The 26365-nt window shown below is 48.6% G+C and overlaps 2 protein-coding genes across 5 annotated transcripts in view; one reads left to right on the forward strand and one right to left on the reverse strand.

Annotated features, from left to right (window-relative positions):
- The window catches only part of SLC39A11 (solute carrier family 39 member 11), a 265991-nt gene that overhangs the window by 1684 nt on the left and 237942 nt on the right, over nucleotides 1-26365 (forward strand). The gene's annotated exons all lie outside the window — the stretch shown is intronic.
- SSTR2 (somatostatin receptor 2) lies at nucleotides 17938-24373 on the reverse strand. Of its 2 annotated transcripts, none has more exons than XM_006744085.2 (2): nucleotides 24166-24373; nucleotides 17938-20214 (listed from the first exon to the last, which is right to left on the reverse strand). In XM_006744085.2, the coding sequence occupies exon 2, from the start codon at nucleotides 20121-20123 to the stop codon at nucleotides 19014-19016; it is 1110 nt and encodes a 369-aa protein (XP_006744148.1). In that variant the 5' UTR covers nucleotides 20124-20214; nucleotides 24166-24373; the 3' UTR covers nucleotides 17938-19013. The 2 variants fall into 2 exon arrangements, with proteins under 2 accessions (XP_006744148.1, XP_081660712.1); XM_081804586.1 differs by having other exon boundaries at nucleotides 17938-21121.

The following is a 26365-nucleotide window of genomic DNA, read 5'->3' on the forward strand; positions in this document are numbered from 1 at the left end:
TATAATTTTCGAAGCCTGTTTACAAAATTAACTAATTTGGTATACACATCAGCCTTGCGAAGTAGGTAGGGGTATTTCTATTCCGTGCATATTCCATGCAAAAACCCAGAGAAGCTTATTTGCCCACCTGAGTTGCATAGCTAGTAAGGGATGGGATCTCACCGAGATTTTTGAATTCCTGGCTTGTGCCTTTTCTGCTTTGTCACACAACTTTCCACGGACTCAAAACACTCCATGGTGCCAGGTCTGCAATTCGCTGTCACATCAGTTGCATTCTGTAAGGGACATTTTGTTGATGTTGGCTGCCCAGCATCTGTGGAATGTCTTTTCTGTATTTGGGGAAATGACGTTTGTGTGGCAAGATCTTTTCCAGGGATCCCTTACAGCTATGGTGCAAGCCTGTGGGCCTGGGACTTTAAATGGAGAGCCAGTGATGTCAAGAGGCAGCAGGGGCGTTGAATCCAGCTGGGGCTCCCAGCTGCCCATGCTGGCCGTGCTGCTGGTGGCAACTATGGGTGACCACAGTGAGGCCTCTCATCAGAATTGATTGCCCAGTGGCATGCTTTGATTGGGTTCTGAATGTTTTTGCTTCCCTTTGTTCCCGTCTGTCCCCTGAGCCTGGTTCTCCAGCTTTCCCAGAGATTGCATGAGCTATCCAGTATCTTACTGATAAATTTCATTTCTTTGAAAATCAAAATCAGTTTTGGTTGCTTGCCCTAGAGTCTCTAACCAACACACCCTTCTGAGTTTCCAGCTCCATAGGAGTTTGGCTGAGCAAGAGGGAGGCATGCCCAGGCGTCAGTTTTGGTGGGGGGCCTGGGGGTTAGTATGAGGGGGCTTGCACTATGCACACACCTGTCATGTCAGGTAGAGAAAAGGCCAGCTGGGGGCCACAGACATCTCCACTTCGGGGTGTGTTCTAAAAGGAGAGCGTCCCCTCTGCTTCCCCAGCCAAGTTCTTCTGGCTGCCCTGAAGATGTCACTGTTGCTCTTCTGCATGCAGAACTGAGCCCCTAACGGAGGCTGTTACCAAGCCTTCCCGCACTGGAAAGAGCGCTGGAAAGGCTCTGGGCGCTGGAGGTAATGTGGCTATGACTCTTTACTCTCTTTGTCTCCTTTTCTTTTCCCTTCTGCATCAAGGTCCCGCGTCCCCTTCCTCTTCTGTGGTTTCTTTGTTTGTTTTGGTTTGTTTTGGTTTTGCTGTCTGGCCCTCTCAAAACCAGGATGGAGGCCAAGAGCTTCAGCAGCTGGACAAGGCAAGTGCCGGGGACAGAGGGGCAGAGATGAGAAACTAGTCTTTTTTGTTTTTCTCAAGGAGGCACATGAGCAAAGGGCACTTCGAGTTTTATCGCCATCATTTTGTTTTGATTTAGGGAGGAGTGCGTGCCCTTCGTGTGGGGGGCGGGAGGGTGTCTTCGTGTCATTTTCTTCTTTTACTTTAAATCTTTAGGGGTAGAAGACATCCAGTGTTTACATTCAAGAGATTATGTTTAGGTCATCCTGGGCTTCTGAAATGAAACCCGGACATTCTGCCAATTACAATAGTTGTAATTTTGAGCCCCATCTAGGCACTTTGCATATGTTACCTTTAATCCTAACAATAATCCTACAGCATAGGTGGTCTTATACTTGTTTGATAGATAAAGCCAGGTTCGGCAGAACCAAGTAACCTGCCTGAGATTACACAGTCAGCAGCCAAGCCTGTCTACACATCCTGGTCAGCCCAACTCTAAAGTCCTTGGTCTTTCTACTTTGTCACAGAACATCAAGAGACAGATGGGCCAAACAATTCTGAGCAACATTCAGATGGTGCCTACGCTGCTTCCTACCTTCTGCAATTGTCTCGGCATTTGGGACCTGAGCTGGAGTGTGATTTGGGGGCACGTGGCACCTGCCGGCGTGGTCAGGCCTGGTCGCCAAGTGTCTGTGTGCTGGAGGGCTCACTTTCAAAACTGGGAATTTGTCTTGACATGTTTGCTTTCTCTGGGCCCACTGGCATTCTGGTTTCATTCAGACTGTTGAGGGGACAGATTTGTCTTTACTTTTTAATAGAAATACAGAAGGCAAGGCAGCATAATGCCTAAAATAGAAGAGTTCTTAACTGGTCTTTGCAGAGACCACACATTCTCCTTCCCTTGTGCGATATGTGGTCTAGCATCTGGGAAAGGGTCCTGGAGACCTTGGCTCCCAGGTTGAGTCAATAAATATTTGCATGATGAATGAATAGTGTCATGCATACAGAGTGTCACAGAATCACAGAGTATCAGCTCAAAGGGTGCATTGGAAAAGGCAAAAGGATCTCCTACCATTAACTACATAATAGTCAAAATACTGAAGGCAATGAGACAGTTCTCACCCATATCACAGCCTCCTCACGGACTTGTTTCAGTCCCTCTCCTTTGACGTTCGGTGGCCGCAGGTTGGGCAGGTCCCTGTTCAGTCTGAAGAGCGAAGCTGACGAAGACTCACCCCAGACCCCCCGATGATGTTGGAGGGAGGGGCATCTCCTCACAGATTTGGGATGAGATGGGGGCTGGCCACACCCAGAGAAGAGAGAACAAGTGGAAGAAGCAAGCTTACCTGGGAACATTAAAATAGGTTCACCTCTGGCTGCGCTAGAAGAGACAGAAAAGGAGAGAGAGAAAAAGAGAAGGAGAGGCAGCAACAACAGATTAACCGGGAGGGGAGGAAAGATCGGGGAATTTGATGCTGCAAAGGGCAGACCCTGTCGGTAAGAGGAATGCCGGGGCTGGCCCGAAGCTTGGACTCCGCCGCACCGCGGTCTGGGGGGATTCGGACATTGGGTGTTTGCTCTGGGCCGAGATGCCAGTGGGATAAAGAGCCTAATGCAGTCGTCTTGACGTCTTATCTTTAGAGCCCTGTTCATCAGCTGTGTCTGCTGGGGCTGACATTTGTGGTCAAAGGGGTGGCTATTTGACTTAACTGTTTGCAGATTCCTGAGACTCTGCCTTGGACAAATAGGCAGGCCTCACCCCTGATGAAAGGAGGCTGAATGTCTGGGCTGCACACATTCTCAATACCTTGACTGAAAAAAAAAGGTGGCAGAAAGGTGATGAAAAGTTCACGCTGCACCCGTGATGTCCTTAATTAGTGTGTAATTGAATACTGTGTTCACGAGCTCTGTGCTAGATGCTGTGGAGGATACAGAAGACATTTGATTAACAGTTGGTTCTGTAACAGGCTCAGACTTCTTTTCAAGTCCCGTATGTTGTGTTTTCCCTTCCCTACGGTTCCAACCTAGCTGCTGAGCCTTTCCTGGCCGTATTGAGAAAATCGAAGCAATCAGACACAAATGTCCTCGTGTGAAATCCGCTGCATCTACGGGCCTACTTGAATGTATACTTAGACCTTCTACACGCTCTCTTGTTAGAGCAGAGTGTTCCTGCTCCCTTGACCTCCCCACTTGACCTCTGGATCTCACTTTCTGCCTTTCAGAGGCTTTACTTCCTTCTCTCTGCCGTATAAGTTTCTCCCACTCAGCCGGATCATTCCCATCACAGGCATGCCCCGCTTTTCAAAAGTTTGCATTAGGCCCCTTTGCTTTTAAGAAAGACCTCCACTGGTACCTGTTTTCGCTCACCAAAAGAAATCTGAAGAGGATTTTCACTTTTATGAAAAACAGGCGAAAAGCGCAAACAGCATCCAGTGTCGGTTTTGCAGAAGCCAGGCCCTGATAGAGGCAGCGCCCGGGGCAGCGAGAGGGGCACCCAGCCCCTTTCCCCTCCTCCGCCAGGACACGCTCAGCATCCCAGCAATCAGCCACTGCAGCTCTGAACTGAGTCTGTGAGCATCTGGGCTATATCTCCACCGGTTTTGTGTGTCCGTTTGTGTGGACACCAAGATGTGTCCCAAAGTATCAGAAAAGACTAAAAGAGGTGATTTTTTGGATGTGGCAGCGCTCAAAATTTTTCCCATATGAATTAATGTAATTGCTTCTTTGCGCCATTTCGGTTACTGAAAGGCTCTGTAGGAACGCTCAGCTTTTGGATGGTAGGTAAAACCTGGATCTTAAAAATATTCTCTGGTCTCTGCCATCTTACAAACATGCTCTGTTGTCTGCACGCCTCCTGTCTGCCCCTGTCCATCTCTCCTCTCCGCATCAGGACAGGATGTCTCCAGGCCCCTCCGGTTCTCTTCTTCAGCTCTGCCCAACAGGGCTTCTCACATCACCGCCCCGTCCAGTAAAAACGACGAAGGCCATCTTGCCAGCTTCAGCTGCTTCTCAGTTTCTGGGCCTTTCAGCGTAGCTGACCTGCCCCTGTGGACACTGTTTCCTCTTGGCTCCTGCGACATGCCCTGGGGCCTTCCCTCCTACCTCATGAGGCACTTCTCCATCATTTTGCCATCTCTTCTTCCTGTGCTTGACTTCTCATGCTGGATGGGCCCAGGCTCGAGCTTTAGCACCTGTCCCTTCTGGGTCCGAGTTCTCTGTCCGGGTGATCCCCCCCACCCCTGCCCTGTGGCCCTAAGAGTTAGAGGGTCACTGCGGTGGTGGAAATGGAGAGAAAGGAACGGTGTCTGCAGGTGATGCCTGCATTTGTGACTCCAGCCTGAGTTCCTGCAACACCCCAGGCTCATCTCAAGCTTCACGTGTCCAAAATAATAACTCTGGCTGCCACCCATCCTGCTCTCTCCCCCAGCGCATCCCCATCTCAGGAAATGGCACCACCCAGTTATTCATGGCTAGAGACCCAGAATCATCCTCAACCACCCTCTCTCTCACCCACACTTCATCTACTTACAAGTCCTACAGACTCTTTTTCCTCCAAAATAGGGGTTGATGAACTTTTGCTAGCAAGAACCAGGGTCAGTGGGCTTTGCATGCTCTATGGTCTCTGTCACTATTCAACAAGGCCACCATAGCAGGGAATCAGGACTAGACAGGATGTAAATGAATGGACATGGCTGTGTTCCAATAACACTTTATTTACAAAAGTAGGCAGTGGGGCCATCTTTGGTCCATGGACCATAGCTTGCTGATCCCTGATCTACAATAGATCCCTGTCCTTCCTGTCCATCCACTGTCCATCCTAGTGCATCCCCTGCTTCAAACCTCCAATGGCTTTCTGCCCCTTGGGGGCAGAGGCAAATTCCCATCAAAGACCACCAAATCCCTGCATGGCCTCACCTGTCCCTAGCCCTCTACTCCTACCTCACCCACCTTCCTTCTTTTTCAGAAACAAGGCGTGGCTCACTTCTCCCTAAGGTCTTCACTCTGGCTGTTTCTTTTCTTTTTACTTTAACTTTTTTTAGAGAAAGAGTGTGGGCAAGGTGGGGGAGGGGCAGAGGGAGAGGGAGAGAGAGAATCTCAAGCAGGTTTCACACTGAGTGTGGAGCCGGACGTGGGGCTCCATCTCAGCACCCTGAGATCATGACCTGAGCTGAAATCAAGAGTTGGATGTTCAGCTGACTGAGCCCCCCCGGGTGCCTCCTCTGGCTGCTTCTTTTACCAGATCTCTACATGGGGGTCACCACCTCTGAGAAGCCGGCCTGGGCCACCCCCCTCTAAAGTAGGAAGAGCTAACTTTCACTGGGGCTCACTTTATGTCGGCCACTGTTACAGACTCTGAATATGAACAAACTACTTTATTTCATGCTCACAGTTTGCTGAATGCACAAATCCCTCCGAACTAGATCCTGTTCTTATTCTTACTTTATCAAGGAGGAAATTGGGGCCGAGGGAGATTATATAATTTTCCCCAAGTCACTTGGGAAGTAGCAGAGCTGAGATATAAACCAGACTGTCTGGCTCTGGGGCCATCGTGCTTAACCACCTGTCTACTGTCCATGTATTTTCAACAGAGCATCTGTCACTATATTGAGACTTCGTGTTCCCTTATTTGTTGTATTTGTTTGAGTGTCTCCCTTACAACAAGAAGGGAAGACTTGGTCTGTCTTTCATCTCCCTGAATTCCCGGCTTCCAGAACAGTGTCTGGCAACACAGTAGACACTCACTATGTTCTTACTGCACGGATAATAATTTACCTTCGTAATAGATTAATTTATTGGTATGCTAACAAATTAGTAAATATTCAAAGTACACCTTACCTTAGAATTCCTATGAAAGAAAGAAAATAATCAGCTTTACTCAGATTTCAGAAGTGTGGAGTGAATTCACCTTCTGATCAGTCCTCCCCTCTCCCCCAAATTAGGTGAACTCTTTGCATTTTTGAAGGTTGCTTGTGGAATTAGAAAAAAACGAAACAAAACCTCCTCTCCATCTTCACCATCTTGTTCCCTTATGTTGGTGCTTCGGGGCTGTGTGTGAGTGTGGTCACACAGGTCAATACCCTAGGACAGCGATACCGGGGGTCAGCAGAAGTTCAAGGGGAGGTTCAGCTTGAAGAAGCAGATCAGTAAGAGAAGCTGTTCTATTACACTCCTGCTGCCCTTGCCTCACCTAGAAAAGAGCAGTAGCCTCCCAGGCATGCACAGCCGCCACCTGAGAATATTCAGCTGGGAGGATACAGTTTGGTGGGATGTTTCCCTCTTGGATAGGGCGCATCTGAAGGAATAGCTTGGGAAGAAGCATTTTCTAGTCTGCCTTTCCTTGGGATGAGCCACTCGTAGGACCGTGCCCTGTCTTGGGATTCACTCGACCTAAAATTTTAAGTATCAGCAGACGTGGGCTTAGGACATGTCCATTTCAGAGACTCGGGCCCGCGGAAACAGAGATCTGGGGAAGCTGCAGAGCGGCAGAAGGAGTTGCTGTGTTTCCAGGAAGCTGTGCTGGGCTCTACCTCTCCTAGGTTGGGGATGCATGTTTGTGTGGTGTTTTGTTTACGTCCTACCAGGTAAAGAGACACATCAACCCTGCTTGGCCCAAGACTAGATGATAAAAAACTCTGGATCCTTAGACACAAGAAAATGTGAAGTTTGGGTATTTGCAAATATGGTTTGGGAGCACATGCAAACAACTGGTTAAAATCTATTGAATAGCCAGTTTCGTTTTTTCACTTGCTTTTGGTGTAGGTAGGGGTAGGGGAAGAGTATCCTACTTGACCTTGACATTTGAGAAGTTGTGTGCAGATGAATTGATACCTTCCAAAGGAAGACCATAAAATTGTATTCTGAAGTGTGAGTGTCCCAAGCAGAGTTAAATCTTTGGGAGCTGAGCACCCGGAATGCTCTGTGGGTGGAACTCAAACCCTGGACCCCTTTTGCATCATCTAAGCCATCCGATGGTTATTTTCTGAAAATCCAGTTTATCGTCTTAGGAATTTGAGAGTGCTGCTGACCCTGGAAGGCCCCCAGGGCCCCTCAGCTGCTCCCATACCTAAGGTGCCAGTGTTTCTGAGCTCCCTCCAGCTTTGCTAGTAGAGTGTGGGCAGCCTGGAGAGTGCTGGGGTCCCGACACGGGGGTTGGCCCATGCATGGGAGTGCTGGTGATTCTCCATGTGCCTCCTCCCTTGCCGCCCTGTCCCTGCTCTGTGCCCCGAGGCGGGCCTCTGTGGACTGCCTCCCTAGGCTTTCTTACCCTCTGGCTCGGGCTGAGCTCAGCCGTGGGAGGAGATCAGAGGGGTCCGCGGTGACTCTGGCCCTGGCTGAGTTACTTCACAGCTACATCTCCCGTAGAGTCCCACCTTCTCCATGGCTATGGCTCTCACTGGGCCCCAGTGACATCATCCCCTCCCTTGTCCCTTCAGCTTGAGGGCTGGTAGAGGTTTCTGCCTGTATGGAGTGCCCAGGAGCCTCATCCGTCTCTTGCTGATGCCCTTACGCCCACCCACACCTCTGTACACAGTTCCTTCGTTACATTCATTTTAGTTAACCCCCTTTGAGCGTGCCATCTGTTTCCAGTTGGACCCAAGAGCGATACAGATGGTTACAGACCCGGGATTAGCAGCATGATCCTCTCCTTCTGGCTAAGAAGGAGAGGCCCCGGGCCGACCACAGTCTCACACTGGAGGAAGAACAAAGAACGAACTCAGCAGTTTCTAACATGTCACCAGCTGCTAAGTTTCTAGAACGTTTTGGCAAGAGGAGGCTCGGTTTTGGGAGGTGGGACGTTATATCTCCGGTCCATTCTGGAGGAGACCAAAGTTTAGTTAGGCTTGGCAGGGGAGGAAAGCCCCTTCTCCAGAAAGGAACACCCCGTGTAGATAGAAAGTGTGTACACCTTATCGGCAGACGCATAATGCATTTACTTTTCTGCCCTAGACTGGCTTTCATCTTGCATCACGTGCTTGGTGTTGATGTTAGCACCAGCTAAGCTCTCCACTAATGGCAGGATTAGAAGCGATAGTTTAATATTAGCCAATTTGGAGAACGGTCAGTTGTTTAACAACCGAAAAGTTTCTGGTCTTTTTTTTTTTTTTTTTTTTTTTGCTGTGATTGAAGGCGAGGGAAACCTAATATTTACTGGGTACCTCTGTGTGCCTGATAATGTGATACATTTTTAAAAATATTTTCTTTCATCCAGTCTCTTACACAACTCTGTGAAGCTCACGGTGTTATCCCTGAGCGTGGGCTCGGGAAGGTCAGGAACATCTTGTGGGTAGCAGGGCGATGTGGTAGAGCGGTTCAGAGCGCAGGTTTAGGCAAGGGATGCAAGTCCACCACGCCTCAGTTTCCTCGTCTGTTGAGCGGGTATTAGCTCCTGGGGGAACTGAATGAGATGACGCCTAAAAAGTGCCCAGCACAGAGATTGGTCCACTGTGAGCACTCCAGATATTACTCATTTCTTTTCTGGTGTCAGCAGATTTGTAGCTAAGACCCTGTTTTCAGCAGCTAGAAGTTTTCATTATGTTTTGATTTTGAGTGAATGAAAAGATGAGAAGGTGATAAAAAGCTCTTTTCTTTGACCTAATTTTAAAACACTTGGTATTTCCCTATCATCACTTTTGCCATTAGCAGGATCGGGCACGTCCTCATGGCACATTGAGAACACCCCCCACCCCCACTCCTTCACCATGCTTTACCGTCACCTAGCCATGCTCTTCCAACCGGGCTCCAGAATGTGGAAGCCATCACATGGGCTCATGAAGGATCAGTCTGTGGACCAAATGGGACTTAGCAGTGGTTGTCTGTTTCAAAGTGTTGTTTTTCTTTTGCTACCAAATGATTGCTAAGACATCTAGAAAATGTCTTGTGGGCTTTTCCTGGGGCTTAGAGTTTAAAAAAAAAAATCCTAAAGTTTCCAGGTTCAGTGTTTTGGGAAACCTGGAAAGTGTGGGTTATCTTGTGACCTAGGACCGTGGCCCATTTTCCTGTATGTGTAGAGTCTTTTTCAGAGGTAGATGGGAGCAGAGGTGAGCCCACACAGGTGGCCTAATGAACAAACTTCAGTCTGAGTCCCTTTGGTGGGGAGTATGATTTCATGGGAATAGTTTATAGAGCAGTTCACTTGCAAATAAAAAATAATAATAAAGTCACTAAAAAGCAATGTTTGCTTTTTGCTTTCTAGCATACACAGTCAATTATAACAGCAAAGATAGAGGCCAATTTATCTGACATACAGAGAAACAGACACATTCACAAAGATAGCTAGCGTTGAAGGCAAAGGCAGTTTTAGCAATTTCATCTCAATACTGGACATGCAGGAATGACATGTTAAGAAGAATAACCACATTCACAATACCACCGGAATAATAAAAATAGCTTGCGTGCATACCTAGTCTTGACATGTTAAAACCATCCATCACATCACAGCATCGACACTGGTTTTGGAGTCGGGGCTGCTGAAGGCTTTTTTTGGATGTTCCCTGGTTTCCTTGTGTCCACAGCATGGAAGGAGAAAGAGAACTCCGTGAAGCCTTCACAGACGTGGTAGGAGGGGGTCTGAAGGCTTGGATTTCATGACCTCCATTGCCCCTAGGAAGGGGGACGGCAACAATGTCTGCACCCAGCACTGCTCAGAAGAACAGAGAGGAGTGAAATGCAGTGTGAGTGCCCTCGTAGGACGAGTCTTCAGTCTCCTGTGAGAATGACTGATAGACTGTTTGTAAAAACCCATTGTCATTTCCTAGGGAGTGACGGACAGATTAGGGAACATGGAGTAAGTCTACTTTTGGAAAGATGCCATACACATTAAACTGTCGTTGAACACATTGTCAGAGTCAGCTCCATACTCTGTTCTTTATTATTGATGTGGTTTCTCAGGCTGTTGGAAAGTGGAATGGAGATTTTTTTTTTTTCCTGGAGAAAAGGCTTCTGAATCATTCTGGAGAGTCGAATCGTCTGCTTTTGCTTGCCATCGGATAGGGTGAGCTTGGAGGCTGCTCACGGCATTTGGTTGTGTGGCTGGGCTGGCTGATTTCCTCCTCCAAACAGATGGAAAAGCAGCCTCCATGAGCTGGTTGTTCTAACCAGGGACTGTTTTCTCCTGTTCAGCTGCGTAGTGGACGGCTTCTCTCTGAGGCCAGGCCAGGACCAGAAGCCGGGATTGATGGGGACAGGAATGAGGCCTGGCTCTGCATCATCCACCCGTAGGATTAAATGCCTCTGCAGACTATTTCCTTCAAAATCGCTTCTCACTTTCTCATTTTGTAAAAACTAAAGCGTGCCTTTCTATTGTTTAAAGGGGGGCATTGTGGACTTGCCAAGAGAAGGCATTTTTAAAATTTCGATATATGTCTATCTTTCAATAAACATTAGAGAACACTCTTTTGAAAGACAGATGGAGGGAACGGCTAACGGATGTGAACTCTGATGAGCTAAATTTTTACAGCGTGAGACTCCCTGCTCAAAGGTGCCCATCTCCTATGTTGACACTACCCAAGGACCTCTGGACCTCAGCTGACCTGGCGTTCTGGATGGCGAAGCCCACCTCTGACATTAGGCTTCACTGCTGATGCAGTCTATCACTTCAGTGTCTTGCTTTGGTGCTTCTCCAGCAATGAGGGTTGACTTCATTGATCCTGGAGGCAGTGAAGGAAGCCCGTGAAATCCCAAATCCTCTAAAAACCCATTTCCATGCTGACCCAACAGCCTAGAACCATGTTGCTGATGGCAAACCAGATTTTGCATCTGCTCCGTTGGACTAGAAATGTTCTGTTTAAGGTTGAGGAGGGATGGGTTTCCTCGGCTGCAAAGACTGCCCCCAGCAGAGGCCACATGCAGCAGGGCTGAGGATACGATGCCATCACCTTCTAGCCGGCAGGCCCTTTGGAACCAGGAGAATGCAAAAGGTGGTTGTGCGAAGGTACAGGGGAGAGGAAAAATGAACCATCTGTGGTCTGTTGCTTCCCCGAGCAAGCCTGATAAATACTACGGTGCCCATCCACCTGGGAGTTAGGAAGAGAGATTCAGGAGACTATTTTAATCTGCTAAAAAGCATTTAAGCTGAAGGCAAACAGAGTGAGTCTTTATCCAGCTGAGTCTTTGCTCCAGAAGTGTCTGGATTGCAGATGGTGGCACAGCTCTCTTCCCCATCACATACCGGCAGGTACTCAAAAAGCACACGGAAGGAGCTGACATAGATATCCCGAACCCCGGAACTGCCCTGTAGCGGGATGATGGACAAGGGGGAGACTTCTTTTATGTTGGAGAGCCTCTTTGTGGAGGTGCTTCATGCCTGGGGGAGAGAACTGCAGTTCATTTTCTTGGTGGCCAAGCATCTCCGCTTCCCCCAAAGTGTTCAACCTCAGATTTGTATTAAGCATGGGGGCACAGAGCTATCATAATCAAAACAATATGGTAATGGCATAAAAACAGACCCATAGATCAGCGGAACAGTATAGAGACCCCCCAGATAAACCCACGACTATATGGTCAACTAACCTATGCCCAAAGAGCCCAGAGCAGACAATGGGGAAAGGACAATCTCTTCAATACATGGTGTTTGGAAAACTGGACAGCCACATGCAAAAAAAATAAATAAATAAAATTGGACCTCTGTCTTACACCACACACAAAAATCAACTCAAAATGGATTGAAGACCTAAAAGTAAGACCCGAAAGCGTAAAACTCCTAGAAGAAAACATAGGCAGTAAGCTCCTTGACGTTGGTCTTGGCAATGATTTTTTTAAAAAGATTTTATTTATTTGAGAGGGAGGAAAAGAGAGAGAGAGAGCAAGAGCGGGGGGCGGGGGCGGGGTGGATAAGCAGACTCCCCGCTGAGCAGGGAGCCCAATGTGTGGGGCTCGATCCCAGGACCCTGGGATCATGACCTGAGCTGAAGGCAGACGCCCAACAACTGAGCCACTCAGGCGCCCCTTGGCAATGATTTTTTGGATTTGACACCCAAAGCAAAGGCAACAAAAGCAAAAACAAACAAGTGGGATTACATGAAGGTAAAAAGCTGCTGCAGAGCAAAGAACAAAATGAAACAGCAGCTCACTGACTGGGAGAAAACATTTGCAAATCATCTATTTGATAAGGGATTACCATCCAAAATATATAAAGAACTCATACAACTTAATAACAACAAAAATTTGGTTAAAAAATGGGCAGAGGATCTGAAGAGATATTTCTCCAAAGAAGACATACAGAGAGCCAGCAGATACATGAGAAGATGCTCAACATCCCTCATCATCAGGGAAATGCAATCAAAACCACAATGAGAATATCACCTCACACCTGTCAGAATAGCTATTATCCAAAAGACAAGGAAGAAATGTTGGCGAGAATGTGGAGAAAAGAGAACCCTTTTGCACTGTTGGTAGGAATGTCAATCGGGGCAGTCCCTTGGAAAACAGTATGGTGGTTCCTCAAAAAATTAAAAATAGAACTACCCTATGATCCAGCCGTCTCACTTCTGGGCATTTATCCATCCAAAGGAAATGAAAACAGGATCTCAAAGAGGTATCTGCACCCCCATGTTCATGGCAGCATTATTTATGAGAGCCAGGACATGGAAACAACCTCAGTGACCATCAATGGATGAATGGATAAAGAAAATGTGATATAAATATATATATATCATACACACACACACACACACAATAGAATATTATTCAGCTATATAAAAAAGAATGAAATCTTGCCATTTGTGACAACGTGGTTGGATCTTGAGGGCATTATGTTAGGTGAAATAAATCAGAGAATGATAAATATGATATGATTTCACTTATATGTGGAATCCAAAACAAAAAACCTACAAAACCAAGCTCATAGATACAGATGACAGATTGGTGGTTACTAGAGGTGGGAAATGGTGGGGGTGGGGGGGACGGTGGTAGACGAAATGGATGAAGGGGCTCAAAAAATACAGATTCCCAATTATAACGTCAGTCAAGGTGATGTGTAAGGTACAGCACGGCCACTATAGTTAATAATGCTGTATTGCCTATTTGAAAGTTGCTGAGAGTAAATCTTAAAAGTTCTCATGACAAGAAAAAGAAAATTCTAGAACTACCTATGGTGATGGATGTTCAATGGACTTGCTGTGGTGATCATCTCATAGTGTGTGCAAATATCAAACCGTTATGTGGTACACCTGAAACGAATATAATGTTGTCTCTCAGACCTCAATGGAAAAAAAGCCAGCAGCACAGGGAGGTGGGGGGTGGGAGGGGAGAAATGACTGTTAGAATCTGTCCTCAGTGAGCATCCATTTGAAAATAATTTTGAGTGATTTTTCTCCAAAGAAATTGTGTGTTTTTCCTTATGCAAAACTATTGCTGTTAGCAGAACACGTGCTTCCAGGAGGTTGACTAGTGGGGATGATTTGTAGTTTTGCCAACTCTACCTTTTTTTTTTTTTTTCTTTAATTGAGGTGGACTGTTATTTGCAGGGACAGACAGCAGGGTGAGGCCAGGAATGCAGTCAGTGGTCAGGCATGGAGTCTTCTCCGTGAAAAATTGGCTTATACACAACGTCCCCCTCCCCATAAAAAAAAAGAAGAAGAAAAAGAAAAAGACAGTGTATCTCCCTAGACTTCAAATGCATTAGTCAAATTATAGTTCTGTCCCTCCACTGAAAGCCCTGGAGAATCTCTGCATCGGAAGTCTTGCCTACAAGATATAGAAGGTGTTTCGCGTGTGAGCACGTGTGGGTCACAGCGTGTACCACGCACACCAGTGAATGTGCCCCTCACGTGTGAGTGCCACGCATGTACTCCATGGTTCTGCCTGTGTGCACTGCATCGCGGGGGCGCGTGTGCTTGGGAGCACAAAGCGTAGCGAGCCTTAGGGGAACGTCCCTTTGTCCTGAGAAGTAAGATGCTGGTGAACGTTGAGAAAACAACCAAGCCTTGGTTATGTTATGAGAGAACCACTCAGGTTTCTTGTTAAAAATAATACCCATGAGGAAAAATATCCGCCCTCTCAGTAATGGCCACTCTCCCTCGCCTGGGGGCAGGAACCTCCACAGGGACTGGTACCCCAGCCATCGGCGAGGAAGTGGGGGGAGCACGGCCCAGGAGTGGGATTGCAGCTCCTCCGAGGTGCCTGGTGAATCGACAGGTGGTCCGGTAGAGCTGGCCTGGTGAGTTTACAGGTAGTCGGGTAGAGCTGACCATGGGGCTTCCTCTTGTGAGCCTGGCAGTTTCCCTGTGGGGCCCTGTTCTGGCCACTTTGCAATCTGATCTTTGTAAGGACCTGGGACAACTGTGTCTCCCCCTGAGCCCAGGGTTAAAGCTGTCTGATTGGGTAGGACCAGTGACTGCCCTGCAAGGGACCTACTCTGTGGCTTAAGTGATCGGAGGCTCCAGTCACTGAATAATGGGAGTGGGCGAGGCTGTGGGATGCCATTTCAGATTTCTTTTGGAGTCACGCTCCTCCACAGGCTTTTCTACAAGGACAGGGCAGCACCATTGTATGTGTGACCAGCCCTTGCAGGCCCAGGGGCAGAAGGGAGTCACCTTCCCTCACCAGACACCAGTATCCTGGCAAAGAGGTCTTCTTCTCTCCCTCGTCTGTCCCCTCAATAATGCCAGGGAAGAAGAGGGGTGAAAACCGAAAACATCTCCCCTTCCCCTCCACCCACTTGAGGTTGGGTCTGTGTGATCCATCTCCTGCTGAAAATCTCTGTCCACTGGGAGGCAGACATCCATGGAACCCAGTGAGCAAGCCACAGCATTTCATTTACTGTGATACTCACTTTTAATCTCAGGGGAATCAATAGTTTTATATTCAGCTTGGTTAGGTCTTGGCTAATATTTAACTCTGTTTTGAAGCCCAGCCCAGATACATACAACCTGACACATCTAAGGGGGAAAACTAGGTGATCGGCCCACAGGCTGACACATCTGGTCACTGCGGAGTTAAAGGAAGTGTGGTGGCCAGTGGGGGTGGGAGGCATGGACACTTGCCCCGGAATTGCAATTCCCAACCCTAATGGTCTGCTGACTTGGGTCATGGACCCACGAAAGCTTTTCAGCTGGTAAGTGGAAAATAATCCCTGGTGCCGACTTTCCAGATGAGCTGCTAGAAAAAAAATGTGAGACTCTGCCTATGGGAATGTTCTAAGAAATCCACTGTTAGAAAGGGAACAACCCATTTAGGTGAAGGTTCACTCTGCTAGAACATTTGATAGGAAATTTGCTGGTTTTGAATCTGGCAAAAGTGGGGATCAGATAAGTGACCAAATATAAATTATGACTTATAAAGCTCAAATGCTTGGCTTGCCACCTATCGTGATTTTTTATGATGCCACATGGTCCAGAAACACTAATGGGACCTTCCCAACCATATATGGAGCCTTTTGGGGATTCTCTTGCCATCTTCCTTCAACTAGGCCAAAGTTCACTTCTGCCTTCCCTCCTAACTTAGCTGTCTTGATTGGACAGTCACTCTTGAAGCTGATTAGGAACACGTATCCCGACAGACATTCCTTCTGACTGCTCTCAATGACCAGACTGTACACTCTTCTGGCACGGGGCTCCTCACTAGCCATCAACACTTGTATTTGGCCACAGAGAGGAGGTTAAATCAGTGCAAGCAAACAGACTCTGGTTCCTGGGCAGCTCTGGAAGTCCTGCACCACCAGCCAGCATTTTCTTCTCTGCCTACCATTTGTAATAGATAAATAAATCCATGCAGAAATAAAAAGAGGTATAGTTTTAAAATGAGACTATAGGAAAAGCTGTGAGCCCACAGTGCATGCAGTAAAATCCCACACTCTTACTTCATGAGAGGTTGGCTGCAAGTTCCCCTAGGACTTCCTAGCAGCCACACTAATGAAGAATAATGTTTCCTCCTCCTCTTCCTCCTCTTCTTTCTTCTTCCAGAAACAGAAGAAGGAGATGCAGTGTCCCTCTCCTTGTCTGCCTAGACTGTCCCAAGCTATGGCATAAACTCCACCAAAGATCCAACTCCACGTTCCATATTCAGCTCTCTGTGTTACTGAAACACAAACTAACACCATTCAACACAGGCCACAGTGTCACATTCTCTCTCCTGATACCTCTCTCGCCAGACCCACTTAGGTGCAACCAGTTCTTAACCACCCATGCTAATGGGTGGGTTAAAGAGTAGCTTGCATAATCCAAATGACCAGCTGCCCTCAAATCAATGGAGTGGCCTTACTTTTTGTTCTCACCCAGCATCCAGCAGATTTATGTTCATAATTAAATGTTGAGTGCAGGTTCAGCTTACATTTCGGAATTAAAATTGTGTTACCATTGGAATCAAAACGTTTATTCCCTCTTTTGGAAGAACGAAAACCACCAGAGAGCCAGTTATCCTTGAACGAGATATTTCAAAAAAGTGGAGAACTCCTTTTCAGAGAGTAGCAACCTGCCGGCTGATTTGGACAGAATTATAGCTTCAGTCTTCAAGGCCCTTTAGAACAATCATCGTACTGATGAGCACCGACCGCCCACCTGGATAGGCATGTTGCATGAAGACTAGATGGCTGCTGTGGGCCGTGGCCTCCTTGGAGGAGGCAGCGTCTGATGGCAGGGGCCTGAGTGCTACACAGTCAGTCTGTCTTCCCTGAAATTATTTCCATCCGTTCTTGGTCCCTTGGAATCACTTTCCTAAGTAAAAAAATCAGCCTTTATTCAAAGACCCCGGAACATTTCATATTATTAGTAATGGTAACGTTGGGTTTAAAGCATTTCCTTCCAAATCTTTGCTTGGGCTTTTTAATGGGCGGGGGAGGAGGAGGGGGCGTGGTCACCTTCTATCAGTTGTGGCTGCTAGGAAGTCCTGAGCGAACTTGTAGCTGACTTTTCCTTTTAGTAACAGTGGGAGATTTTACTGTGGGCACTTTTGGGTCACAGCTTTCCTTAGAGTCTCACTTCGTAATTGTACCTCTTTTAATTTTTGCATGGATTTACTTATCTATCATAATATTACCGAACACATTTTTCTAGGCCACAGTAAGTACTTTTGGGAACGAGGTGGTGTGAATAATATAGACAGAATGAAGGCAGCCCATTAACAGCGGGCGCCACAGGTGGAGTTCTTAGTCATTCTGTCAAACAGCCCTTCCTCGGGGAGCCGGAAGAGGAAAACTCATTTTTACAGTCAAATCTATACGTGAGACACTAAGAGTGAGGCTTCCATAGGAACCCAGAGATGATGGCATCCTCACAAACACCCAAGTGTATATTTCTTCAGACCCTGGTGATCGGTGAAATGGGCATCATCTCTTATCTTATTGTGTGTAGGTGAGCTCATCTACCATTTCAGGAACAGAAAAGTGTCACTGACAGTGTGAAGTGCCTGTCTATTATAACCGTGCTTGAGGAATAGCTCAGAGAGTCAGTGGCATTAAAGGTGGATGTTTAATGTGTCTACTGGGCAAGGAAGGTGGTACAGGCGTACCTGTGAGGGACGGGACTCCCTCCAACACTCCTCCTCGTGCACCTGCTACGTGCTACTTATTGCCGGGCCGGTGCACGTGCTCACGTGTTAGGAACAGGGTCCTCAGGTCTTTAGTACACTGTGATTTTTTTAGTGCCTAGCTTTGTATCAACTCCTTAAAAAAAAAAAACAAAAACCATGGAGGAGTCATTGAACTATATTTCCAGTTTCTTTCATTAGGAAGCCATGTCCGGCATTTTTTTTAAAAAAGAATCTCATGGTTTCTCATAAAGGCATATTTTTGCTTTATTCTTACTCATTTATTTTCACAGTGGGGAAAAAAATAAAATGCTTTCCCCATGACAATTGCGGTCCTTTTTTTTTTTTTTTCTTTTGCCTTTTGTGTTGGTGATTTTGTCCACTCTCCCCTTCCATGGCTCCCTAAGAAAGACTAAAGCAAATTAAGGAGGAAAAAAATGCGATCTTATAACAAAGCAGGCTTTGTTTTGATAAATACAGTAATCAATGGCCCAACCATTTATGTCGTTTTGAGGAAATGAATAATTCTTTGATTATATCCAAGAAAAGAAAACATACGAATTTATGTTCTGGGTCCTCAACTATCTTCTCCCTCTCCCTTCTTCCTTTGATCTACCTTGCCTGAAATTAGTAAGGCCAATACCCAGGGACAGAGGTGGGTTTGAGAGACTGGAAGCTTTAAGGAGACCTCTTTAAGAAAAAGAATACAAAAATATCTTACTTTTATAATTTTTTTTCAAAAGCATGTGATCATGTGAAAATACTGCCCAAGCATGAGAGATCCCTGAAGCTTAAACTTTATTGGCTTTTTGGCAAGTCCATTTCTGCAGGTACCATACCGTAAAAAACGTCCACCTGTACTAGGCACACTTCAATTTGCTACTCGGGTACTTTTGAACACCGGAAACATAGGTAATGACTATACAGGGGCTAGAGAGGAGTAGAATAAATATAAATGTAAGACCACAAGGTTACATATTAGGTTTTAAACACACAGATATACTTTTTCTATTTTTGTTGAGCTTCACCATTTCTACAGATCATACCCAAGCATGATCTCTTTTTCTCCTGACTTGGAATTGTCTGCCTGCATTTAAATGTTCACTTTAAGGGGAGGGGGGATGGTGTAATCAATTTAATACGTTATCATTCACTCAGACAAGCCGACTCAAGCTCTGTTCTCTGATTGGACTCATGCTGAGCAATTCCCTATTCTAGAAGGCAGGTGTGATGGGTGGGAGGAAGGAAGGGGGTGGGGGCAGGGAGCACATGCTGCTTGGCAGAGCTTGGTGTGTTATTTATTTATTTGTCAGGCAGTTCAGATACTGGTCTGGAGGTCTCCATTGAGGAGGGTCCTCTGGGTCTCCGTGGTCTCATTCAGCCGGGATTTGTCCTGCTTACTGTCACTCCGTTCCCCGTCATCTGTGCCGCTCACCTTGACCAAGCAGAGGACATTCTGGAAGCTCTTCTTGAAGTTGTCAGACAAGAAGGCATACAGGATAGGGTTGGCGCAGCTGTTAGCATAGGTGAGGACCACCACAAAGTCAAACATGCCTTTAAGGGCTGGGGTGGGACTGATGGCCACAGAGACGGAGGAGACATTGAAGATGTAGAAGGGAAGCCAGCAGAAAATGAACACAGCAACCACTATGGACACCATCCGTGTGACTTTCTTCTCAGACTTTTTCCTCTTGGAGGAACCCACACGGATTCCAGAGGACTTCACCTTGATGATAATGAACAGGTAGCAAAGACAAATGATGGTGAGGGGCACCAGGAACCCCAAGATGAAGGTGTAGATAATGAACCCTGTGTACCATGCCCCAGATTCACCTGGCCAGTTGATGGTACAGCTGCTTCTCCCCCACTGGTTGCTCCGAAGCCCAGCATATATCATGATAGGCAAGATGACCAGCAGGGAGACTCCCCATACGGCCACATTGACCATCTTGGCCGTTCGGGGTCTCCTCCACTTGGCAGACTTGATGGGGTGGACCACAGCCAGGTATCGATCGATGCTCATGACCGTCAAGCAGAAAATGCTGGTGAACTGATTGATGCCATCCACAGTCATGACCACCCGGCAAATGGCCTTGCCAAAGGGCCAGTGGACCAGAGCCACCTGCATGGCCAGGAAGGGCAGACCCAGCATGAAGAGCTCATCTGCAATGGCCAGGTTGAGGATGTAAATGTTGGTGATGGTCTTCATCTTGGCATAGCGGAGGATGACATAAATGACAAGTGTGTTGCCACACAATCCAATGATGCAGACCACAAAATAGATGAACGTGAGGACTGCATTGCTGGTCAGATCATAGTATGGCTCTGTCTGGTTTGAGCTGTTGGCCGCCACCACAGAGCCATCAAGGTCAAAGGGAGGGGAAAGCCAAGTGCGGCTCTCATTGAGTAGCTCATACTCCATATCCATGGCTGCCTTACCCTCTTAGGTTAGTTCCAGCCAGCCAGAGATCTTATTCTCACCTTGATGTGTCCTGGAGGCCAAGGATCCACTGTAACATCTGCAAGGAGAAAAGGAAGATGGGCCTATCAGTCAGAGGCTACTTAAGCGCTCACCAGCCTTCCGTGTTTCTGGTTTACCCTCTCAGACAGACTCTTCAGTTGAAAAGTGTGTTATCTTGCAACCTCAGTGTTAGAGCCTCCAGCTCATTCTCATCAGTGTGCAGACTGTTTGAGTTGTTTTTCCAATGGGGGGAAAGGTTTGGGTTAAGTCATCATAGTTTATCTTGTCATCTTTGGTGACGCACATGTGGGAGATGGCTGTGGCTGGAAAAAAAGAAAAAAAAAAAACAAAACCCATACTTTGATCCCTAAGAAGTTGACTGGTCCAGCCCCTGACTCAGAGGGATCTGACACCAGCATTCCTGGCCTGCTCCCCGTGAGGACATCTCCGCTGACCTGCTGACTGCTTCCGAGTCTTTCCATTCTGAAAGCCCCAGAGTGGAAAAATCCCAGACTTTAGAGGTAAAACAAGCCAGGGTTCCACCAGGAAGCCCATGTGACCTCGTGCCAGGCACTTAACCACTCTGACTCTCATTGGTTAAAATGGCAGCATCCGGAAGGTTAAGGGATGAAATATATATGTGGAAGCGCCTAGCATTGTGCAGGGCTCATGATCAGGACTAAGCAAATCTCATATTTCCCCCTTTTCTCCTCTACCATCTCATTTATCTGTAATCTACTGAAAGCTGCCCACAGAATGAACAAATTTATGGTCTTAAATATTAAAAATAAAAATCTAGCTTGCTTTTATATTTAAAATGCATGATTTAGTTTATTTTGTTTCTTCTGTTTTTGTTTCTCCAATACCCAGTGCTTGACCTCCACATGCCTCAGAGAGTCTCTCAGGGGGATGCTGCTCCAGGATGCTCATCTTCTAACACTCCAGAGGATTTGCCTGGGATCCCCCTGATGAAGGAGGAAAACAGGAACCAGGCGTGAGGGAGGCAGGCTCATGCACAGAAGTGAATTCCAAACACGACCGTAGCTCATTCACGCTCATTATCCCCTTGATCTTCCCAACTGTCCTATGATGTGGGATAACCATCTCCATTTTACAGATGAGAAACCGAGGCTTAGGGAGTTTAAGTAATTTGCTTCCATCCCCTGTATATAACTGGTGGAGCTGAGATTTAAACACAGGACACCCGACCCTTCTGCATTTTTCACAGCATCCTATCTGCTGCTCAGTGGGCTGGAAAAACGAGTGACTGAGAATTGGGCTTTGGTTTAAAACAGCTGACTCCTGTTTTACCATCATGCTGGGAAAGTAATTGTAACACTACTGGCTTGGCTTAAGATCTAAAACAATAGCTCATCACATAAGTAAATGATTTATCTACGGTCATGCAAAAACCAGTGCTGGGGGGCTTCTTTGTTCTGCACACCAGGGATACAGGCATGAAGGAGACGTGGCTGGTGCCCTCTAGGAGGTGACAATTTAGGAGGGGAGACAGGCAGAGGAAGCCAGCTCATCTAGGGTGTGAATTGCGTGGAGAAATGAACACAGGGCTTAAGGATGCCCTCCTTTCCTGGAGGATTCTAAGGAGGCTTCATAAGAGGAGTGTTTGGGCTGGGTCTTGAATATATGAAGAGTGAAGCAGGGAGGGCAGGAAAGAGGTTGTTCCAGAAAGAGAGAAGATGGTAAAGAGGTAGTGTACTCAGCACATGGTGGGAATAATTCACTTGGCGGACACATTTCTCCTGAGCAGGGCACTTTCCCCGGTGCCCGAGTGAAGGTTAGAGATTGCTCCTCTATGCTTGGAGAGACTGCTAATTAGCTAGGGGGGACTTCGCCAGCAACAAGTACTCGAGGACCCTTGCCCACCTTTGCCTCTGATTCATTCTGCACTGCCAGGCGCACTGTTTACCCTCTCTGTGCTAATTTCCCTACCAGACAACCGTCTGTAAAGTGGGGTCTGGGCTTTGTGGCTGACCTTTCTGCTAAGTACTTTGGGGACCCAGGATTTAATGTCTGCATTGGGTAAAAAGCATAAACTGGCAGCTATCAAAAAGAAAAAGTGCGAAGAAACCATTTTTGGTATCCCTGGATTAATTTGGGTTGTTCCTACTATTTTTCTAGCTGTCTTATCAGTACTTTAATTCTACAGACCCAGAATCCCATTGAGGCCGCCTGCACTGGAGTGCACATTAATCACTAGCATTTCCAGGGTCCCGTCTATGTAACATGCAAGGTCACACTCCAATATCTGCGTGAGTCTGAAGTACCCTGGGTGGCAGAAGCTCTAGAGCTTTGGGATAGGGATGATGATGGTGCAGGTGGGTGAGGGAAAGTCAAATGCTGACCTCCAGCCCTAACTCTGCCTTTTTGGCTGGAGTCTCAGTCGGTGGCATGGAATTGCATGGGGTCAATGTTTTTCTAAACAGGCTGAGAAGCAGCAATAGACAGCGTGCAGAGCTCAGTGAAGGTGGCGGAGGAGGTAAGCTGGAAAGCCAGTCCAGAGTGGGGAGGCTCCTCCAAGGAAGAAATAAGTTTAAATCACAGTGACTCTGATTTCATTAACAATGAAGCCTGCTGCCTGAGGTCTCCGGGTGACTTCTGCTTCATTTGGGTCCCAGTGAAAGTGGAGCCCAATGCCAGGCTATCAATACTTCTTGGATTGTGGTTCGGTTAAACGCACAAGGAAGTTTGGTTTTCTGCTTGCTGTATTTTTCAAGCCTAAGAGTTACAGACCCTGGAAATGGCTGGTTGTTGGTTTTCTCTGAGACTGAGTCTGGGCTGTGTTGGAGAGGAGGGTGAGAATGGTCTGGAGCATCCCTTCCTTTTCCCAGAGCTGAAGAATTGAGCGTGGGGATGGGGACTGGGCATCAGGAACCCTGCTAAATCCTGTTCGACTTTAGCTTTTCCTTTCTCCCCAGCATTCCACCCCCGCATCCCTCCGCCACCCCCATTCCTTCCCCGCCGCCACTTTTCCAGTGGCCTGCTAAACCGGGTAGGTCTCAGGCTCCAGAACTGAGCCCCACCTGCCAGAGAGACAATAGCCAGGTGCGAGCCACCGCGGCGCTAGAGCACCTAAGGAAAGCCCAAGCAGCGCTGGCAAAGGGCATGGGGGAGAGGTGAGACTCATTCAGTTCCCCAGACTGGCACAGAAAATCCTCATCACTTAGCTCTCAGATCCAACGGTTTCCTAAAGAATTCCCTATTCCCAGGAGGACAATGGGGGAGGTTAAAGACGGTCAGCGCCCCAGTTTCTAAACGCGGGGGGGGGTGTCGAGACATCAGGGACGGTTGGGAGCAGGGGACAGCTACCTGGGGACTTGGCCAGCGCCTCGGGGGCACGGGCCACTCAGGGATTCGGTCTTTCCTAAGATAGGCAAACTGTCCTCTCCTTCTGGGCGCTGGGGGAGCGGACTCTAGACCTTGGGGCATCCGTCTCCCAGGCGGGGAGAGGAGGAACAGAGAAGCGCTCCCTTTTCTCTGCTCCGCTGCCTGCCCCTCACAGCCTCGGCTCTCCGGATGCATGCCCGCCCGCAGAAGGCCCCAGCAGGGACACCCCCCCTCCCCGCCCCAGCTGTCTCGCTCTCCTCGGTGGAGGCTCTTTTGCAGGTGGCTGGGAGAGAAGTTGTCCCTGTCGCAGCTACCACCTGGACGAGTCGGCTGGGGGACGAGGACTGGACAAGGGCGCATACCACGCACACCAGCCTGCGGTGGTGCGGGCACGTCCGTTCCTGCACACGCCACCCACAGCCCCCACTCACGCCGGGACAGCCGCTGTCGTTCATTGCCACGAAAATCACCCCGCAAAAGGCACAGGGCCGAGAACCACACACCGTGCCTCCTCTCGGGCACACCGAGGCGCGCACCACCATGCAGCGCAGATGCGGTCGGGTGGGTGCTCAAGTGCGTCTCTCTTTCTCTCTCTCACACACACACACACACACAACACGCGCACACACGCACACACACACATACACACTCCCACACGCCTCACCTTTGCTTTTCCGCTGCAATCCGCTAGCTCCGCTCGCTGGCACCCAGCGACTGTCCCCAACCCAGCCGGGCGCCCAGGCGCGCCGCAGCTTGACCGGCACCTGGCGCTCGGCGTCCTGCGCTGCCGGCTCCCGCCCGCCCCTCGCGCCGCCCAGAGCCCGAAGGGCCCGCAGACCCTCGGCGCCGAGCGCGGACTGGGGTTCGGGGCGCGGGTGGCCGAGCGAGCGCGCGCGCGCGCGGGTGCCTGCGTCGCCGGGACTGGCCCCGCGGAGCCCCAGGCCCTCGGCACATTTCCCCACGCCCCCCCCCCCGGGTTACGTCACAGCAGCCTCGCTCCGCCCGCCGGTCCGTAGGAGGACCGGGCTGAGCCGCGTGGAGAATCCGCCGGGGGGCTGCGGGGGCGTGCAGGGTCAGCGATCTCGGCCGCCCCGACACTCACGCTCGTGGCAGGGACACGCGCTGCTTTCCCTCTTACCGCTTTCACAGAATCGGTTGTGTTTCACCCAGCGTATTCCAGGCAGCCGGGGTGGCGGCCCGGGGGACCCAGACTCGCGCCGGGACCCCTGCCATCTCCTCCGCCAGAGGAGCTGGCAAAGCTGTGTCTACTATTGGTCGTCCCAGGACGCAGGGCTGGGGCAGAGAAGGGAGGAAATGGGTCTGGGGGAAAGCACTTCTCGTGCAGTGGCCCGCACCCCTCCCCACCCACCCAGTGAGCGAAGCCACACATGGGTTCCAGAATTCGGTTCAGGGAGCAGCCAGAGGCTCAGCAGAGCAGCGACGCCTGCCCTCTCCCAGCTGTCCGTGCTCAGAGGTGCCCCGGCCATACAGCCAGTCGCCCGGCTTTGTAAGCCTGTTGGTGGGCACCTGCTGGTGCGACTCAGCTCGGCTCCCCTTGCTACGACGTGCTGTGTGCGAGCAAAGGGGGCACGCAGGAAGTGGGAGCTGAATCGCCCCAGTTAAAGCAATTTCATTTTTTACTGCGATGATTCAGCCTCTGTTCCAATAGATTAATAAGTCATAATCCTGCAGCCTCTCCTTCCTCATCCTCCTCCAAGTAACATGCACACACTCACCATCCTGGGTCCAGTTTTAGAAGATGGGGAATGGAAAGCAAACACCGATTCCAGTTTTCTCTATAGGCTGAGCTGCCTTGGACTGTCCATCCTATTATCTGACTTCCAAATTCCCCAGTTAAAAGTTAAAGTCCAGGGGCTGTTTAGCAGGTAGGGTGAGCCCTAGAGATGGGTGAGTGACCTGGGAAAGAAACCACCAGGGAAGGTAGCAGTCAGCTGCAGGTTTCTCTCTAGGTTACTCCGTGTCTTGGGGTACCCACTGCTGGGGGTGGGGATCAGGGCCTTTCATTGGATTTGTCTCTTTCTGAGATGTTGGTTATGATGGGGCTTCCATCCCTCATCCTGGAGCTGAGGAGCTAGACAGAATTTGAGCCAGTGGTTGCCTCTTGTTCCAAGCCATCTGGGAGCCAGCTTCTCCTTAGACTCCTCTGTGTAGGGTAGAGGGGCTGGGGCAGGTCGCTCACTGGAGGGGGGTGCCCCTGCTCACGAGCGGCTGGGAGAGATGGGGTGGTGAGAGTACCAGGAGGGCAGAGTGGAACTGGGCTCAGAACTCCACATGCTCAGGGCACACAGTTACTGCTGCAATACCTTTTGTAATCTCCAGTTTAAAACCAGTGACCCAACTGGTTTCTAGGAAAAGGAAGACCCATAAAGTGCCCACTCCACTCTCAGATGTCTTTCCTTGTGATCATATTATCTTTTCAAAAGTCTTGAACATGTCTTTTTTTTTTTGTTTAAAGTAAGCACAGTTTTGTAACCTGCACAAGAAATGAACCACTGGCCTTCGATTTCCCGATTTGCACCGCCCCCCCACTGCCCCGACAAAGTGACCCTGATGGGACGATGCTTGGTTTGTTTTTATTTCTATTTTAGTGTAAGTATGATACCAGCAAAAGCAAACTGCTCCCAAAAGATCAAGATCATCTTCCTTCAAGGCTGCTTGGGTGGTTCATGGGCACCCCTCCGTGTGCTTGCTGGTTTGCAACCTCAGAGTTCCCTGGGTGACATCTGAAACTGGTCCCTGTACACGGAGAACAAAGAGAAACTGAAGAAATAGGCAGGCCGCTCCAGATTGGTAGGTGGCGGTTTTAGGAAGCAACAGAATTTACTTAGGAGGCTTGTCTTAGG

Source organism: Leptonychotes weddellii, chromosome 15 (genome assembly GCF_054177405.1).
Source record: "Leptonychotes weddellii isolate Sample4059 chromosome 15, ASM5417740v2, whole genome shotgun sequence".
In the NCBI taxonomy this organism is placed as follows: domain Eukaryota; kingdom Metazoa; phylum Chordata; class Mammalia; order Carnivora; family Phocidae; genus Leptonychotes; species Leptonychotes weddellii.